Below are 14,346 nucleotides of genomic sequence, written 5' to 3'. Positions count from 1 at the left end.
AGAACTCTGATAGGACAGAACCCATAGCAAAGCTGTTTAAAGACAACTGCTATTTGAGAAGTCATGTGAAATAACTGAGAAGGAACTGCTGGAGATAGCAAACAAGAAGGCTATTTCTGGGAAGGTTAGTGTGGGGCAGAATGACAGACTGCAGTCACACGAGGTGCAAGTGAGGATAGGGAAATCCTGCCTGTTAAAAGTAGACACACTTTCAAGAAGTCTGTTTTGTTCACTGGTATGTCAATCTAGAATAGTGCCAGGCACATAATAGACACCTGCCTCACTGATATTGCTGCAAAAAACCATGGCTGGAAACGGGAGGAGAGTCATCTGGTGGAAGGGTACTAAAGATACGGAGTCAGAAGAGGGCAGTAGTTTTATTTTAAAATGGTAAAGACCAGAACATGTTCAAAAGATAACAGAAAGAAGTTAGTTAAAATAGTGAAATTGAAAAAATAAAATTTAATCAACAGTAAGAAAATTAAAGAAAATCTCAAGAATAGGATGAATGAATGTATGATTCACAAGTTCTAGAATGTGGCCATGGGGGATAAGTGACAAAAGTGAATGGAGAAAAGAATCACTGGAAATAAAGTTAAAGAATGAGATATCAATCAAGATAAAGGACCAACTGTGGGGGATTATCTTTTTTAAACTATTAAAATTTGAAAAAAGTAATCTAAAACTGAGTACATGCATAATGATTACAAAGACCAGGGAGTTTTACAATAACACAGTAATTGTAAAATGAATAATGAGTTATAGAAATGAACTTATTTTTCAACTAAAGACAATTTTAAGGAACTTTGGGAAACAATTTTATCAGTTTAACCATGTTCCAGTTAGTATTACAATGCAATTAGTATTGCTGAATAAAACAGAAGAGAAGCCAAGGAGCATTGGAGGTTTCATTTAACATCTTTGACCAAAAGTATTCATATACGCTTAAATCACTTAAGGTAATATATTAAAACTTCAAATCTGGAACATTTTCCAGGTAAATATATAAATATCTGCAAAAGGGAAAAGAGAGTAGTTTACAGTTTATTTCTTTTTTTCAAAGTGGAAAGGAAATCAGGATTTTGTTTTAAGCTATTTATTATGCTTAATTTTCTGACTTAAAGAATGGAAGCTTTCGGAAAAATATTTTATTTAAAAGATGACAATTATTTCTAAGCATTATGTGGCTTCTTATATCTTTACAAGAAACTAAGTTTAGGGCCACCAACCTCAATAATGATATTATTCAATACTGGATTATAAGGAAGCAGAGGGTTAAAAGTACATTTAGAAAGTACTTCACTCTGATAAATTACCAAGGGGAAGCATGAAGGAATTTTTTGAGAGGTGATATATATTAATTCTGGTGGTGGCTATACAATTCTATGCATTTGTCAAAACAAAAAACTGTGCTTTACTGTATATAAATTTGAGTTGTGTTTAAACATTAAAAATTCTTTTTTCTAACCTTTTTTTGCATCTGTTCCTCAATTTTGGCAGGAAATCAGTTTCTTATGTCAAATCTTAAAAGGAACTTTTCATGCACATTGTAACGTTAACAATTTAATGTTAGTTAGAGCATAAATTTAAATGTAAAAATGGAGTGCTTCTTAAGAATTAATCCTTAAGACATCCTTGAAAAATGCAAGTTCATTCAAAGCTTCCAATGTTTTACTTAAACTTTAGTGGTAGGAGTCTATACCTGACTAAGTTTATTAATGTACTTTCAATCTCTTTTACTTTAAAAAAGCCTATGAGCTCTCTGTAGACAGAAACTGTGTTTCCTTCAAAAAATACTTATTGAGGACATAACTGGTAATCAATAAATTTGACATAAATGAATGCAAGCAACACCTCTCTATATCCACAAGATTGACAAACGGCACCTTTTAAGAACTGTGTAATCTATACTGAATTACTAAGGGATACAAAAAATGTTTGGAGACCAGAATCCATTCCAAAGGCATAGATTTTTAATACTATAATGTATTCAATTTCTATAAAGTCTTAAGTTATAAAGAAAGGCACATCAAAGCTAATTGACAGGAGTCAGATTCATGTAAACTTTTTTTTTTTTTTTTTTACCGCATGGTGCAAGTTGCAAGATCTTAGTTCACCGACTAGGGACCGAAGCTATGACCCCTGCAGTGGAAGTACAGAGTCTTAACCACTGGACCTTCAGGGAAATCTCATTCATGTAATTACTGTTCAAAGGAACTATAAAGATCACTTAGAGCAGGTGCAAACTTTTTGTGTAAAGGCCCAGATGGTGAATATTTTAGGTTTTGTAAACCATATAATCCCTGTTAAGGACAACTTAACTCTGCTATTGTGGGGCAAAAGCAACTACTGTGTGTGGGTGTCTGTGTGTGTGTGTGTGTTCCATCCTGACCAACTCTTTGAGACGTTATGGACTGTAGCCTGCCAGGCTGCTCTATCCATGGGATTTTCCAGGCAAGAATACTGGAGTGGGTTGCCATTTCCTCCTCCAGGGGATCCTCCTGACCCAGGGATTGAACCTGCGTCTCTTGCATCTCCTGCATTGCCAGGCAGATTCTTTACCACTGTGCCACCTGGGAAGCCCAAAATCAAGATAAAATGTTTAAAAAAGTGTGACTGTGTCCCAATAAAACTTTATTTGTACCCACAAATAATCCAGGAGTCACAGCCTATTCAACCCCTGAATTAGAGCTCAAGTCTTTCTTTTTATACACAAAGAAACTAATGCCCAGAGATGTTAAGATATTTGGCAAAGGTCATTCACTCCCTGGTGGCTCAGTGGTAAAGAATCTGCTTGCCAATGAAGGAGACCAGGGTTCAATCCATGGGTTAGAAAGATCCCCTGGAGAAGGAAATGGCAATCCACTCCAGCATTCTTGCCTGGGAAATCCCATGGACAGAGGAACCTGGCAGGCTATAGTCCATGGGGTTGTAAAGAGTCAGACAAGACTTAGCAACTGAACAGCAACAACAAACCAGATCAACAGTAGAAGAGCCAAATACAGTATCCTTTTCAAACCAGATAATCTTCAACAACACAAACTCTACAATATTTCTCAAGAAGCTAAAACAGAATACTCTGTGAAATCTCAGAAAAGTCAAGTGAATGTAATGAACTCTATTTAAGCCAGGAAGTAACTATCCATCAACCCATAAAATCTATACATCTATATATAACCACATGTATACATATATCACTGTGTTTCTTACATGTAATACTGTTCTCAGAACATAGCAGGAAGGAGTTCAATAAATTGTGTATGTGAATTCAAAATACAAACTAAAAAGCAATTCAATTCTAAATGCATCCATAGGTGAAGACATTTTCATTTAAAACTTTCATGATTTCAAAGAATACATTCCTACTAATTACTTAAAAGCACAATAACTCTGCCCCACTGGACAGTTAGGGACTTTTTTTTAATTTATTTTTGGTTGTGCTGGGTCCTGGATGTGCATTGCAGGCTTTTCTCTAGTTGCGGGCAAGCAAGGGCTACCCTCTAGTTGTAGTGCACAAGCTTCTCAAGTGGTGGCTTCCCTTGTGGAGTACGGGCTCTAAGGCACATGGGGCTCAGTAGCTGCAGCTCCAGGCTCTAGAACACAGGCTCAGTAGTTGTGGTTCACAGGCTTAGTTGCTTCGTGGCGCTTGGGATCTCCCCAGATCACGGGGCAGCCCAGGGTGTCTTGCATTGGCAGGCGGATTCTTTACCACCGAGCCAGCAGGGAAGCCCCAGTTAGGGACATTTTAAAGAAATGTTCCATTGTATCATTTTAAAAATCTATTTTTAAAACAGTATGATACTATTTCAGATAAACTATCATACCTAGTAAATCTGCTCCTTCATCCACATCTCCAATTAGACCTGAACCAGCTGAAGACAGTTCTTCAAAGAGAGATTCTGTATTGCGATCAAAAGCTTTGTTCTCTATGCCTTTGGTGGGAGTGCTAGGCAACAAAAACAAAACCAAATCAACAGATATGTCAAAGATGTTTTTAACAGTGCAAAATGAATACAAAAGGCTAAGTTACATAAGAATTTTAACCTGTAATATTTAATGTAAAATATAATTTAAAAGAATTTCTCACAGGTTTCCTAAGAAATTTTCATTATATTCCACAGAGAAAACTAGTGAAGAAAATACAGAATATTTTTGTGATGAGATCCTAGCAGACACAAAAACAGCAGCTGAGAGAGTGCACTATTCTGCATTGTTCAGGCGGTGGTCTAAGCCCTTTCATAGATCACCTTATTAAAACCACATCTACTCTACAAAAGCGCTGCTGCTCTTATTCCAATTTTACAGAAGAGGAAACTAAAGAGGTTATGGCATTTGCCAAAATCATCCAGCAAATGAGTCAGAGGCAGAACTCAAACCTAGGCAGCCAGGCTTCAGAATCCATGATCTTTACCACGATCTATGTTATCTGGGTATAAACTGGAACCACCATTTTATTTTTCTTTTAAGGGCAACTTGGCAAGATCTACTAAAATTTAAAATGCAAATTACCCAGTGACCAAGGACTTGATGTCTAAAATACTCCTACAGGGAATTCCCTGGTGGTCCACTGGTTAGGACTTGGCACTTTCACTGTGGTGGCCCAGGTCAGGGAACTAAGATCCTGCAAGCAGTGTGGTATGGGCGGAAAAAAAAATTTTTTTTTTTAAATAAAAAACCTTACAAAAGCTCTGTCACAAGACGGCAATTATTATGTAAAAGGACGGTAAGAGCAGCAAAACTTGAAACAATCCAAGTGCTCATTAAAAGGGCACAGATGAAATAAGTTACGTATACATCTAAAAGTTTAAAATTTTAACTTTAAAAACATTAAAATAGAGCTTTAAAAACGAAAGAAACCCATTATATAGAGGTCCTTTTTAAAAAGCAAGTTGCAATACAGGGCATGTAAGCCCTTTTTGAAGCTGTATGGGAGAACGGGGAAATGTGAGTGCCTAAGCATTAATGTTACATTAATAGAAAAAAGTCTGCATAAGATTTCCAGTTAAATATGGTGGAGATAGTAATTTATCACCCAATAATTCAAAAATGCAACTGAAATGACAGTAAAAGAATCTAAAACGCATATGCCCACAAGGACAGAGAGAACAGAAAAAGAAACTACAGCAGACATAACATGAACAAAATTCTATAAGATGGAAAAACATGTGGGTAAACATTTGAAACTGATTTAACTGACCAGACTAAGCTGAAACTTAACCCAGAAGCGTTTAGAGAGAAAGTCAGTATGAGGCCAAAATTCATGAAAAGCTTAGGAACTGACGTAACCAGAAGTCTGCAGACAAAAGTTTGCAAGAGAAACATTAAGATAGAGGGATGGGATGATAGTAAGTACAAGAAGCAGTATGAGAACCTAAATCCAACCCTCCAGAGCAGTGAGACCTCCCTTTTCCTGGCATTACTCCCTGAACAACAGAAGCCAAGGTCAAATGTTATAGGCAGAAAACTGAAGAATCAATATCATTTACTTGTTGTTCACTCGCTAAAGTCGTGTCTAACTCTTGGTGATCTGAAGGGCTGTAGCCCACGAGACTCCTGGACATGGGATTTTCCAGGCCAGTATACCAGAGTGGGCTGCCATTTCCTACTCCAGAGCATCTTCTCAACTGAGGTAAAGAACCCACGTCTCTTACACCTCCTGCATTGGCAGGCAGATTCTTTACAAGTGCCAAAACTTTGTTGTTGTTCAGTCGCTCAGTTGTGTCCGACTCTTTGCAACTCCACAGACTGCAGGTCATGAGGCTTCCCTGTCCTTCACCATCTCCCGGAGCTTGCTTAAACTCATGTGCATTGAGTCAGTGATGCCATCCAACCATCTCATCTTTTGTCACCCCCTTCTCCTCCTGCCTTCTATCTTTTCCAGCATCAGGGTCTTTTCCAATGAGCAATTCTTCATATCAGGTGGCCAAAGTATTGGAGCTTCAGCTTCAGCATCAGTCCTTCCAATGAATATTCAGGGTTGATTTCCTTTAGGATTCACTGGTTTGATCTGCTAGTATTTCAAGAGACTTTCAAGAGTCTACTCTAGCACAAAATTCATAGACATCAGTTCTTCAGGACTCAAGTCTTCTTTATGGTCCAACTCTCACATCCATCCATGACTAGTGGAAAAACCAAAGCTTTGACTATACAGATCTTTGCTGGCAAAGTGATGTCTTTGCTTTTTAACATGCTGTCTAGGTTTCTCATAGCTTTCCTTCCAAGGAACAAAAGTCTTTTAATCTCATGACTGCAGTCACCATCCACACTAATTTTGGAGCCCCCCAAAATAAAACCTATCACTGCTTCCACTTTTTTCCTTTCTGTTTGCCATCAAGTGATGGGACTGCATGCCATGATCTTAGTTGCATGTTGAGTTTCAAGTCAACTTTTTAACTCTCCTCTTTCACCCTCATCAAGAGGCTCTTTTTACTCTTCACTTTCTGCCATTAGAGGAATATAATCTGCATATCTGCCATTAGAGGAATATAATCTGCATATCTGCTGTTGATATATCTCCCAGCAATCTTGATTCTAGCTTGTGATTCATCCAGACCAGCATTTCGCATGATGTACTCTGCAAGTAAGTCAAATAGGGTGACAATATATAGCCCTGTAGTACTCCTTTCCTAATTTTGAACCTGTCAGCTGTTCCATTTAAAGTTGTAGCTGTTGCTTCTTGACCCACTTACACGTTTCTCAGGAGACAGGTATGGTGGTCTGGCACTCCCATCTCTTTAAGATTTGCCACAGTTTGTTATGATCGACACAGTCAAAGGCTTTAGGATAGTCAATGAAGCAGGAGTATAGATGTTCTGTTGGAATTCCCTTGCTTTCTCTATGATCCAGTTAGCGTTGGCAATTTGATCTCTGGTTCCTCTGCCTTTTCTAAACCCAGTTTGTACATCTGGAAGTTTTCAGTTCAGTTCAGTCGCTCAGTTGTGTCTGACTCCTTGCAAACCCATCCACTGCAGCACACCAGGCCTCCCGGTCCATCACCAACTCCTGGAGATTACTCAAACTCACGTCCATCGGGTTGATGATGCTGTCCAACCATCTCATCTTCTGTCGTCCCCTTCTCCTCCTGCCTTCAATCTTTCCCAGCATCAGGGTCTTTCCCAATGAGTCAGTTCTTTGCATCAGGTGGCCAAAGTATTGGAGTTTCAGCTTCAGCATCAATCCTTCCAATGAACATTCAGGACTGATTTCCTTTAGGATGGACTGGTTGGATCTGCTTGATATCCAAGGGACTCTCCAGAGTCTTCTCCAACACTGTAATTCAAAAGCATCAATCCTTCGGCGCTCAGCTTTCTTTATAGTCCAACTCTCACATCCATACGTAATTACTGGGAAAACCATAGCTTTGACTAGATGGAACTTGGCTAGCAAAATAATGTCTTTTCCTTTTAATATGCTGTCTAGGTTGATCATAACTTTTCTTCCAAGGAGCAAGCATCTTTTTATTTCATGATTGCAGTCACCATCTGCAGCGATTTTGGAGCCCACCCCCCAAAAAAGCTGTCACTGTTTCCCCATCTATTTGCCATGAAGAAATGGGACCAGATGCCATGATCTTAGTTTTCTGAATGCTGAGCTTTAAGCCAACTTTTTCACACTCCTCTTTCATTTTCATCAAGAGGCTCTTTAGTTCTTCTTCACTTTCTGCCATTAAGGTGATGCCATCTGCATGTCTGAGGTTATTAATATTTCTCCCAGCAATCTTTATTGCAGCTTGTGCTTCATCCAGCCCAGCGTTTCTCATGATGTACTCTGCATATAAGTTAAATAAGCAGGGTGACAACATACAGCCTTGATGTTGGAACCAGTCTGTTGTTCTATGTCCAGTTCTAACTGTCGCTTCCTGACCTGCATACAGATTTCTCAAGAGGCAGGTCAGGTGGTCTGGTATTACCATCTCCTGAAGAATTTTCCAAAGTTTGTGTGATCCACACAGTCAAAGGCTTTGGCATACTCAATAAAGAAGATGCTTTTCTGGAACTCTCTTGCTTTTTCGATGATCCAGCGGACGTTGGCAATTTGATCTCTGGTTCCTCTGCCTTTTCTAAATCCAGCTTGAACATCTGAAAGTTCATGGCTCACGTACTATTGAAGCCTGGCTTGGAAAATTTTGAGCATTACTTTTCTAGTGTGTGAGATGAGTGCAATTGTGCAATAGTTTGAGCATTCTTTGGCATTGCCTTTCTTTGGGATTGGAATGAAAACTGACCTTTTCCAGTCTTGTGGCCATAGCTGAGTTTTCAAAATTGCTGGTATATTGAATGCAGTACTTTCACAGCATCATCTTTTAAGATTTGAAATAGCTCAACTGAAATTCCATCACCTCCACGCTTTGTTCATAGTGATGCTTCCTAAGGCCCACTTGACTTCACATTCCAGGATGCCTGGCTCTAGGTGAGTGATCATACCATTGTGATTATCTGGGCCATGAAGATCTCTTTTGTGTAGTTCTTCTGTGTATTCTTGTCACCTCTTCTTAACCTCTTCTGCTTCTGTTAGGTCCATACTGTTTTTGTCCTTTACTGTTCCCACCGTTGCACAAAGTGTTCCCTTGGTATCTCTAATTTTCTTTTTTTTTTTTTTAAACATTTGTTTTTATTTATTTGACTGCATAGAGTCTTAGTTGTGGCATGTGGGATCTAGTTCCCTGACCAGGGATCAAACCCAGCCCTCTTGTATCAGGAGCGCAGAGTCTTAGCCACTGGACCACCAGGGAATTCCCATCTCTTAATTTTCTTGAAGAGATCTCTAGTCTTTCCTGTTCTGTTGTTTCCCTCTATTTATTTGCACTGATCACTTAGGAAGGCTTTCCTATCTCTCCTTGCTATTCTTTGGAACTCTGCATTCAAATAGGTTTATCTTTCCTTTTCTCATTTGCCTTTCATCTCTCTTTTTACAGCTATTTATAAGGCCTCCTCAGACAGCCATTTTGCCATTTTTCATTTCTTTTTCTTGGGGATGGTCTTGATCCCTGTCTCTCGTACAATGTCGTGAACCTCTGTCCATAGTTCTTCAGGCACTTGATCTATCAGATCTAACCCCTTGAATCTATTCCTCACTTCCACTGTATAATCATAAGTGATTTGATTTAGGTCATACTTGAATGGTCTAGTGGTTTCCCCTATTTTCTTCAATTTAAGTCTGAATTTGGCAATAAGGAGTTCATGATCTGAGCCACAGTCAGCTCCCGGTCTTGTTTTTGCTGACTGTATAGAGTTTCTCCATCTTTGGCTGCAAAGAATATAATCAATCTGATTTCGGTTTTAACCATCTGGTGGTGTGCATGTGTAGAGTCATCTCTTGGGTTGTTGGAAGAGGGTGTTTGCTATGACCAGTCTGTTCTCTTGGTAAAACTCTATTAGCCTTTACCCTGCTTCATTCTGTACTCCAAGGCCAAATTTACCTGTTACTCCAGGTATTTCTTGACTTCCTACTTTTGTATTCCAGTCCCCTATAATGAAAAGTACATTGTTTTTGGACGCGAATTCTAGAGGTCTTGTACGTCGTCTTAAAACTGTTCAACTTCAGCTTCTTCAGCATTAGTGGTTGGGGCATAGACTTGGATTACTGTGATATTGAATGGTTTGCCTTGGAAACAAACAGAGATCATTCTGTTGTTTTTGAGATTGCATCCAAGTACTGCACTTTGGACTCTTGTTTACTGTGATGGCTACTCCATTTCTTCTAAGGGATTCTTGTCCACAATAGTAGATATAATGGTCATCTGAGTTAAATTCACCCACTCCAGTCCATTTTAGTTCACTGATTCCTAAAATGTTGATATTCACTCTTGCCATCTCCTGTCTGACCACTTCCAATTTGCCTTGATTCACGGACCTAACATTCCAGGTTCCTATGCAATACTGCTCTTTACAGCATCAGACTTTACTTCTATCACCAGTCACATCCACAACTGGGCACTATTTTCGCTTTGACTCCGTCTCTTCATTCCTTCTGGAGTTATTTCTCCACTGATCTCCCATAGAGTATTGGGCACCTACTGACCTGGGGAGTTCATCTTTCAGTGTCCTATCTTTTTGCCTTTTCATACTGCTCATGGGGTTCACCATACAAGAATACTGAAGTGGTTGCCATTCCCTTCTCCAGTGGACCACGTTTTGGCAGAACTTTCCACCATGACCCATCCGTCTTGGGTGGCCCTACATGGCATGGCTCGTAGTTTCATTGAGTTAAAGAAGTTTTCAGTTCATGTATGACCAAAACCTAGCTTGAAGGCTTTTGAGCATAACCTTACTACATTGCAAAATGAGCACAAATATACAGTATTTTGTACGTTCTTTGGCACTGTCTTTCTTTGGGATTAGAATGAAAACTGACCTTTTCTAGTCCTGTGGCCACTGCTAAGTCTTCCAGATTTGCTGATATATTGAGTACAGTACTTTATCAGCACCATCTTTTATCAATTTTAACAGCTCAGCTGGAATTTCATCACCTCCACTAGCATTATTTTTAGTAATGTTTCCTAAGGCCCATTTGACTTTGCACTCCAGGATGTCAGGCTCTAGGTCAGTGACCACACCATCGTGGTTATCTGTATCACTAAGACCTTTTCTGTATATAATTCTTCTGTGTAGTCAGGCCACGTCTTTTTAATCTTTTACGTAAGTATGAGCAAAACAGCCAAAAAACACCAGATATCCAAAGAAAGCCTCCATTATAAAATTAAAAGCCCTAAAGTCATGGACTGTGATAGGGTACTCAGAATAAAAGGAGACAATGAATGCAAACAGCAGCAAAAATTTGGGGGAAAAAAAAAACAAACAACACAATAATTTTATTTTCATAATAAAGCTACATCCACAAGAGAATTGTAGGATGTTATAAAAAAGTAACCATCCAAGAAAAAGCTTTTAAGGAAAAAAAATGTTGACAGTTGAGAGATAAAGTTGGGGAAATCATCCAGAAATTACAACAAAAATAGAAGAGATAGAAAAAAAAGAGGGAAAGGGGATTTATGAGTATCGGTTCAGAATGTTCAGTATCTACCTAATAGTTCCAGAAAGAGAGAAGACAAAGAGAAATAAAGAAAAAATTTCTCAACTGGAAATAAAAATTTGCAGATGAAACACGTTACCTCAGATACAGAAGAAGACCCCTACATCATCATGAATTTTTAGAAAGGAAAAAACAGAGCAACAACAAATAGGGACAAAGATCCTAAAACTTACAAAGAATATATATAAAAAAGCAAGAGTCCACATAGCAACACTCCAAACTGACCATGATAATGAATTAATATCTTCACAATTCTGAAGAAAAACTTACAAAGATTTTCCAATATAGAATTCTGTATCCAATCAAACTATGAATCATCCCTTTAAATGACATATATCACATTCAAGTTCTCAAAAAACTTAGTTGCAAACAGTCTTTTCCAGGAAGGCTAGTAGGAATATGTTCTGCCAAAACAAAGGCATAAATCAAGAAGCAAGATGACATGAAGCAGAAGATATTAAGAAGAGGTGGCAAGAATACACAGAAGATACACATACAATAAAGATACACATGCAAAAAATAAATACATACACATACAAGAAATACACATACAAAAAAAGATCTTAATGACCTGGATAACTGCGATGGTGTGATCACTCACCTAGAGCCAGACATCCTGGAGTGCAAAGTCAAGTAGGCCTTAGGAGGCATCACTAAAAACAAGGCTAGTGGAGTTGAGGAATTCCAGCTTAGCTATTTCAAGTCCTAAAAGATGATGATGTTAAAGTGCTGCACTCGATATGCCAGCAAATTTGGAAACTCAGCAATGGCCACAGGACTGGAAAAGGTCAGTTTTCATTCCAATCCCAAAGAAGGGCAATGCCAAAGAATGCTCAAGCTACCACACAATTGCACTCATTTCACATGCTAGCAAGGTCATGCTCCAAACCCTCCAAGCTAGGTTTGAACAGTATGTGAACAACCAAGAACTTCCAGATGTACAAGCTGGATTTAGAAAAGGCAGAGAGGAACCAGAGCTCAAATTGCCAACATCTGCTGGATCATCAAAAAAGCAAGAGAATTCCAGAAAAACATCTACTTTGCTTCACTGACTAGGCTAAAGCCTTTGACTGTGTGGATCACAACAAACTATGGAAAATTCTTCAAGAGATGGGAATACCAGACCACCGTACCTGCCTCCTGAGAAACCTGTATGCAGGTCAAGAAGCAACAGTTAGAACCAGACATGAACAACAAACTGGTTCCAAATTGGGAAGGAGTATGTCAAGGCTATATATTGTCACCCTGCTTATTTAACTTATATGCAGAGTACATCATGCAAAATGCCGGGCTGCATGAAGCATGAACTAGAATCAAGATTGCTCGGAGAAATATCAATAATCTCAGATATGCTGATGACAACACCCTTATGGCAGAAAGTGAAGAGGACTAAAGAGCCTCTTGATGAAAGTAAAAGAGAGTGAAAAAGCTGACTTAAAACTCAACATTCAGAAAACTAAGATCATGGCATCTGGTCCTATCACTTCATGGCAAATAGACAGGACAACAATGGAAACAGTAAAAGACTATTTTCTTGGGCTCCAAAATCACTGTGGGATGGCGACTGCAGCCAGGCGTTTGCTCCTTGGAAGAAAAGCCATGACAAACCTAGAGAGTATATTAAAAAGCAGAGACATTACTTTGTGGACAAAGGTCCATCTAGTCAAAGCTATGGTTTTTCCAGTAGTCATATATGGATGTGAGAGCTGGCCCATAAAGAAGGCTGAGCACAGAATTGATGCTTTCAAACTGTAGTAATAGAGAAGACTCTTGAGAGTCCTGTGAACTGCAAGGAGATCAAATCAGTCAATCCTAAAGGAAATCAACCCTGAATATTCATTGGATGAATATTCATTCAGCTGAAGCTGAAGCCCCAATACTTTGGCCACCTGATGCGAAGAGCCGACTCATTTGAAAAGACCCTGATGCTGGGAAAGATAGAAGGCAGGAGAAGGGGATGACAAAAGAAGAGATGGCTGGATGGCATCACTGACTCAATGCACATGAGTTTAAGCAAGCTCCAGGAGATGATGAAGGACAGGTCCATGGGGTCGCAGAGTGTCAAACATGACTAAGCAACTGAACAACAACAACAACAAGATGACATGGGCCCAGGAGACAGAACAGAGGAGAGACATGAAAAGAATTCCCAGCAAGAAAATGAGAACAAATTCCAGGACCTGAGCAAACACAATAAAGTCCAGCATTGGAGAATGGAAATAAATGCTGCCAAGAAACTGGTTTTATATTTGGCCATTTGAGAATGTTTACATTTATGATTTGCTGGGTATCTGTCGGCGAATTAGTGATAGGTGTGTAGAAACCTAAGCAAAAGAAAGAAAACAGAAACAAAAAAACCCTGAGACTTTACTAAAAATTAAAGAAAATCAAAGAAAGGAAATGTCATCATAGCATAATCTGTGACTAGGCTGTTGTTAGTATTTATATAATCATAATGATACAAACAGTGAATCTTAATTTAAATGAAACTGAAATATAATTATATTGGGAGAATGAAAGGAAAGATGATGGTTTAAATAGCTATGTCCTTGTCATCTTTCACTATAAAGTCAATAGGTAATAATGCAGCCTTTTTTAAACCCGTGATCCTAACGTGATCCACAGAATTCAGAAAATGATGAGTGACTATTTGCTCAATTTTTTCAAAGGAAGTACATAGCTAGTACTGTTCTAGACACACAGGAGTATAGTTAATTCACTATACAAACAGGGTGCTGTAGGGCATTATGACTTGATTTTCTCACAGAATCTCAACTGAAAAAGAGAGAGACCAAAGAAGAATAGCACAGGAAGATGTGATTTAGATACCTGAAGATAAATACGCAAAGCGACATGAGAGGTGATAAGAGATATCCTCTTGAGAATGGGAATGAAGGGTCAGGAGAGGCAAGGGGCTACTACTGCCTTTCATATTTTGTATTACCATTTGACCTTAATACTGCATACATACGTTGAAAAAAAAAGTGTTAGTTGCTCAGTAGTGTTCAATTCTTTGCAATCCAATGGACTATAGCCTGCCAGGCTACGCTGTCCATGGAATTCTCCAGGCAAGAATACTGGAATGGGTAGCCATTCCCTTCTCCAGGGGATCTTCCCGACCCAGGGTCTGAACCCAGGTCTCCTGCACTGCAGAAAGATTATTTACCATCTGAGCAACCAGGGAAGTATTTTGTTATTACCATTTACCTTAATACTGTATACATGCTTTACTCTAATAAAAATATGTTTTTTATTTTTAAAAAAAGGTTCAAAATTATAAGTGGGCACAAGTGTTAATAAGTAGGTTTAGGAGAG

At 38.8% G+C, this 14,346-nt stretch overlaps 1 protein-coding gene across 9 annotated transcripts in view; it reads right to left on the bottom strand.

Moving 5' to 3' along the window:
• Window positions 1-14,346, bottom strand: part of SPAG9 (sperm associated antigen 9) — a 154,426-nt gene that overhangs the window by 39,714 nt on the left and 100,366 nt on the right. For all 9 annotated transcript variants that reach the window (XM_043904127.1, XM_043904129.1, XM_043904131.1 and 6 more), the window contains one exon: window positions 3,825-3,946. In XM_043904127.1, coding sequence (XP_043760062.1) covers window positions 3,825-3,946 — 122 coding nt within the window. The remainder of the gene's footprint in view (window positions 1-3,824; window positions 3,947-14,346) is intronic.

The sequence above is a fragment of the Cervus elaphus genome, chromosome 5 (genome assembly GCF_910594005.1).
Source record: "Cervus elaphus chromosome 5, mCerEla1.1, whole genome shotgun sequence".
NCBI lineage: Eukaryota > Metazoa > Chordata > Mammalia > Artiodactyla > Cervidae > Cervus > Cervus elaphus.
The sequence above is the reverse complement of the archived record's forward strand: the minus strand, read 5'-3'. Positions and strand labels throughout refer to the sequence as shown.